The 6,000-nt window shown below is 35.4% G+C and overlaps 1 protein-coding gene and 1 long non-coding RNA gene across 6 annotated transcripts in view; one reads left to right on the top strand and one right to left on the bottom strand.

The window, feature by feature from the left end:
• On the bottom strand, positions 1-2,793 carry LOC141381220 (uncharacterized). Its single transcript, XR_015480957.1, has 3 exons — positions 1,199-2,793; positions 904-1,047; positions 1-824 (listed from the first exon to the last, which is right to left on the bottom strand). It is a non-coding gene; the product is annotated as an uncharacterized LOC141381220 (long non-coding RNA).
• Positions 1,345-6,000, top strand: part of limd2 (LIM domain containing 2) — a 26,832-nt gene continuing 22,176 nt past the window's right edge. For 4 of the 5 annotated variants that reach the window (XR_015479878.1, XR_015479877.1, XR_015479876.1 and 1 more), the window contains exon 1: positions 1,345-1,578. Coding sequence is in view for 1 of the 5 variants with exons in the window: in NM_001328061.1 (NP_001314990.1) it covers positions 1,576-1,578 (3 nt within the window). In the remaining 4 variants the exon portion in view is untranslated. 5 annotated transcript variants of the gene reach the window in all.

The raw sequence follows: 6,000 nt of genomic DNA, 5'->3' as shown, positions 1-6,000 counted from the left end.
GCCAGAGCTTATTTTATTTTTTTTTTTTAAACTAAAAATCATTTACAAATATGCATTTAAAATAAGTTAGTACAGTTTATGTTAATGATGAATTTTATAAATCTAGAAAAAATACAAATTTTTAAATGCACATTTATTTTCTATCTTAAAAAATGGGACTTAAAATTAAAAACAATTATAATCATTTAAAAACTAGTCTAAAGGCAAACAGACTGGACAGCTTATTTCTTCAGTCAGAATTTGTCGATTTTAAAATTAAAGCCTTTTATTGGTTATTCTTAAAACCTTCATCTACTGGTTTTCACAATTTATGATTGAATCCTGTCAAAAATAGGACAAATGAGCTCACATATGGGTCAAATTCTGGACTTTGTCAGATGGTCTTTTGAACCACCCGAATCCCCCTTGGTTACAGCCCTGTATAATATTTGTTTTTCCTACCATGTCAACTGTTACATGTTTTCAGCTTACTAAGGGTGAGTAAAATTGCATTTTGAGGGTTGAACTGTCCCTCTAGGGTGCAGTGGGTAGTGCTGTCGCCTCACAGCAAGAAGGTCACTGGTTCAAGCCTTGGCTGGGTCAGTTGGCATTTCAGTGGGGAGTTTGCATGTTCTCCTATGTTCATGTGGGTTTCCTCCAGGTGCTCCGGTTGCCCCCCACAGTCCAAAGACATGCGCTATAGGTGAATTGGGTAGGCTAAATTGTTCGTAGTGTATGAGAGTGTGTGGGTGATGGGTTGCAACTGGAAGGGCATATGCTGCATAAAACATACTGGATATGTTGGTGGTTCATTCTTCTGTGGCGACCCCTGATTAATAAAGAGACTAAGCCAGAAAAAAAAATAATAATAAATGCCTGTCTCTCTGTAAAATGATTGTTACAAATGTGGACTTAAAAACATACCAAAATTGGTTACTACACACATGCATGGCTGATGTTTATACAGGAAGATTGTGGAAAGTGTGTCGTCTTGACATCATGATCTTCTGAAGGAACAAATACAGGTTGGGAAGGTCATGACTGGGATGCTGATAAAAAAAATTTTGCCTGAAAAATATTCATGACGTTGAAGAGACCGTCAGTCAAATATAAATTAGGCTACGCTGGCTAAACTCAAACCAGCTCTGTTAAATAGTCTTTTAAGCACTTAAGTCACCAACAGTTGACTATATAGATAATACGGGGAAGTGATAAATACCATAAAGTGATGAACACATGAGGTAACATGGCTATTTCTTGCAAAGACAGTTTCCCGAAATTCAGAAGTGGGAGGAGAGCGGCACGAGCAGCGTCCAATCGCGTGTGACATCCTGCTGAATAAAAAAAGGCGTGATGAAGAGAGGAAAAAAACCGTCCGTTGAACAGAGCTAGGTGGGGGGAAAACACGTCGAGCTCTGTCGGGTGATCAGTGTGTGCTGGTACATTTCATTCAGCTCAGCCTGCAGAAGTTCCCCGTGTGGACCAGCGGACGAAACGAATGAGATTTCAGCCGACTCGTGCACAGTGAGCGGACCGGAACCGGCAGCAGATCTCTCTCATCCCCTTTCTCTTGAGCAGGCTGATAAGGAGACCCAGATGGTGAGTTTGTCCGCTTTGATTCAGCAGCAGTGAACCCAGCGACCCCCTCTTCGTCTATTGTGGTGAGGAGGTGCAGTACGCTAGCTAGGACGCTATTAAGAGCTAAGTGTGGGGAATTGCAGGGAACCATCAAATCGGATGCCTTAATTATTGAAGATGTGCATTTAAATGGAAGCGTTAGATTTTATTTATAAGATGAAGACTAACGTTAATTATGAGACATTGTGTGGTGGGGACTTCAGGGTCTGTCAAGTGTCTTCCTGAAGAAGTGTTGTTATTTCCAGATGAATTTAGACCGAGGAGGCATGATGCTTTTTAGGTTTTGGCACCTGGTTTTCGTCGACCCAGTTTAGTTCAGAGAAAGGCGGACTGGTTGTAGTGTACTGATGCAGTTGTAAAGTTCACACGGGATTTATTTGATTTTTATAACCATAAATTGAACGTACATCCCGTTTTACCGCCTCGTTTTATGATGCTTGGCTTACCGTTACATAAAATGACATACCTCAGCCTCTCTGCATCCTTTCTCTTGTCAGTCCACATTTATTTATCCTTTTGTCAGACGCGTTTATTTAAAGTGACACGCGGTCTGTGTCTGACATTTGAACGCTGTTAAACTAAACGTTGTCGTTCGTTGCTCACCCTAAATTGACCATAAACTGTAGACTGTTTTCATTGAAGAGCAGCCTTTCGTTTCCTTTGTATCACGGAAGAGAGAGAGAGAGAGAGAGCAGGACTAAGCACAGGTTTTATGTGGAAATTTATGTAAATGTTTGATGTACAACAGTGAATCTCAGGCTAATGTTGTCATGGCAACATGTTTGTTTAACTCGTGCCCAGCATCTGCTGGATGAGAATGTACACACACGATAACAGGAACACATTTATACTGGATTAGATTGTAGGTTAAAACGAGGGGTAAGGTTAAAAAAGGTAAGGTTAAACGAATGTAAGTTCTCATTGAATCAATAATAATAATGATGAAAGTAACTACCACTTTCTTCTGTGATGGTAGATCTGTAAGTATTATAAAGTTTTGCATGTTCCTGAATTGAAGCAGTGTTGAGTGGACTTTAGTAACAGAGACTTTCTAGTCTCCCAACGCACTGAGAAAACACAATGTTCATTCCTGTGAGAACTTTACCACTATGTTACCACTAAAACTAGTATCACTTCCACTCTGTATAATTTTCATCTTCTAGAGCAGGGGTTCCTAAACTTTTCAGCCCTTGACCCCTAAAATAATAATGCCAGTGACTCGCAACCCCCAAATTCCTCGGAGGTGGTTATAAGTATACAAAAGTTGCACACACAATAATAGGCCTATATAAACATGAACATATTGACAAAAAAAAAATTGAAAGTCTAACAACCATATAATTTTTATAGTCATTTATTAATGTTTAATATTAAGCTTAACTAAAGAGACTGGTGGACACAATGTTTTCAGCACAAGTCTCTTCATTAGACTTAACATTTTAGAGGTTTAATTTTGGAGACCACCAATCAGAGATCATTCTCAATGTTCAGTTGTGGCCTTTATTAATTTTATTGCCTGTAAGGTGTCAAAGTTTAACCTGGTGCTATAAAATTCAGCTGTTGACATGAACCCAGTGTTGTTAATTAACATACCCACATTGATTGCATGTAAAAAATAATAATTTAAAAGCTGATGGCTTTTTATTTCCATGTTGTTGTTTTTACTAATAAAAATACAATTTTTATCTTCTGTGGGTTATGGTTGCAATATGGTTTATCTAATAGTTTACTAAATTTATTTGACTTTTGGAAATCACCAATCGACCCCCTGTCATTGTTCCACAAGCCCCACTTTGGGATCCACTGTTCTAGAGTATCAAATAGTGAAATGCCCCAATAATTTGGACAAGTGTCTGCTAAATAAACAAATACAAATGTACATTAAATTAATCAAATGTAAGGAACAAAACAAACTTATCTATTAATTTATTATTATTATTATTATTTTGTTTTTACAAATAAACAAAACCATAAATATTAAATGTTTTATCTTTAGGGGTGTTTATGGAAAAAGCACTGACAGTTTATTACTGATGATAACATACAAATAATGTAATATTAAAGTAGGACTAGGAGATTTGGCCTAAAGTTTTTATCTCGATTAATTAAACATTTTAACTCCTATTAAAATTTAACAAATGATTATTTTATTTATTTTTTGCCCTCATAGTTCACTGATGTGCAAAAATATGCTCACGTGTAATGTACTCAAAGTATGCAACTGCACGAAGGCTGCGCTAGACCATACAGTCATTGGACCATACCCAATACCCATGCGTTCGACTCATAAGTATAAATTAGCCTTAACAGACCATGGTCACATGACACCACACGCATAAATGGAAATAAGTTGACCTGGGAAAATCAGATCGATTTTAGGTTCTGAATGTGAATTTTGATTAATTTTTGATGACTCGCCAGACCCTACATTAAAGTTATGTTCATGCTGATCTGTGAAAACAACAAAAAATGCTATTTATGCATGTCAGACCAATAGCTTGTGTAGACTTCTCGCACATGCCTATACACTGCACATGAACCAAACTGTTAAACATTGTGGAATGCCCTATTTTTAATGTTATTAGACAACAATTTTTATCTGGAGAGGCTTATGAAATATTTTAAAATTTGAATCCTTCTAAAATTGTAAAATTGTTATCAAAAGGAAAACTTAAAAAACAATTTCTTAAGATTTTATGTGGTTTTTATCTTGTATGTTATCATCATTATTATTATTATTATTTATATATTTTACCTTGGTTATTATTTATTGCTGTTGATGACTTTTAATTGTTAGAATATTATTATAATTATGGAAAAGTGGTATTTATAAAATTTAGTAAATTTTATCGATTTTTTTTTTTATTTATTTATTATTATTATTTTTATTTTATTTATTTATTTATTTTTTTGCCATGACGTAGCCATAGAAGCTGAAATGGCAATAAAATTAAAACTTTCAATACACTGCACATGTAATAACTTCAGTTTTCAAAGTGCTTAACAAAGAAAAGATAATGGTTATTATTTTGAAATGATTGCACTGTAAAACATTTAGCATTTTCAGTTATTAGCTGAAATTCTGAAACGACATTCCTGTAGTTTAAGCGTTCATCTTTTCTGTTTGTTGCTGTCATTAGTGATAGGGGTAATTTGTTGTGGTGGTTGATCACCATCTGGCAGTGTATTGTCTGATCAGTCATATGTACATTCTCAAATTGGCTCCATTGGGCATTCAGCACCGCAAGGAAACGCCTGTTTAGCAAATGATGTGCTTGCTTGAGTGATTGTAACCGGTACACATGAATGTATCCTCTTTCATAGAGCAATTTATTCCAGAAGCAAGTCTTACTTTTTAATGATGTCTCCTTCCATTAGAGGTGTCAATCTCTATTGTGCACAGAAGTAAAGTACAGGTGGTGGAGCCTATCAGGTTTTTATATGAAGCTTATCTTTGGAGATTGTGTACACAGATCACTGGTGTGGAGATGACAGCCTGCGGCGTCAACTGTCCAGTTGTCAGAAATGAACGTGGAGGCATGTTGTTCCAGGTGTTCCAACTGAATGTTGTAACTTGTAGGACGTTAAAAGGCTTTATGACATGTTCCAGGGATGAAGAAACACCACTATAGATGCTCAGAATACCAGCTACATTTTTCATCATATACAAGTACACCCCTCACAAATCTATCTTTGAATTCATATTTTAATTAGGAAGCTATATAATATTATATTTGTGCATATACAATAAATTAGTCAGTACTGAAGCCAAAATGGGAGCTAATCTAACAAAATCACTTTCGATAATGCTCCATAAAGTAGTACACCCAAAATTATGTAATAGTAAAATATTAAATACAAAATTATAAAGGAGGAAAAATCAAGAGATGCAAAAAATTTGAAAAATTTACTTGAAACTTTGTAGGTTGTACTTTAATTTTTTGCAACATTTTGCTTGAATTTATTTGTATTTTCTACCAATTTCTAAATATGTTTGGTGACAAAAATATTATTTTAATAAATATATCTGTTTAATAAATCTGTTTTGTTTAAATTCACCAAAATACATTTCCTATATTCACTGAGAAATAAATACAAATATTCATTTTCAAAACAGGGTGTACTCCATTATGCTGAGCACTGTAAAAATTATGCATATAGGGATAGTTTACCTTCAAATGCAGTTATACAGTAATCGAATTGTACAGTGCATTTCCAGATGGTTCATCAGTCATGTTTCTTTTTGGGCTGAATGTCACACACTGAGGTTCTAGTCCGTGGTCTACTCTTAGTCTCTTGACTATTCTTAGAAATCCATACTAATGAAATTATGCCAACAAGGACTCTGGGACAGCCTCTGCAGTGTGATAATGGAACCCTTTT

Source organism: Danio rerio, chromosome 3 (assembly GCF_052040795.2).
Source record: "Danio rerio strain M-AB ecotype USA chromosome 3, GRCz13ab, whole genome shotgun sequence".
Taxonomy (NCBI): Eukaryota; Metazoa; Chordata; class Actinopteri; order Cypriniformes; family Danionidae; genus Danio; species Danio rerio.
The sequence above is the reverse complement of the archived record's forward strand: the minus strand, read 5'-3'. Positions and strand labels throughout refer to the sequence as shown.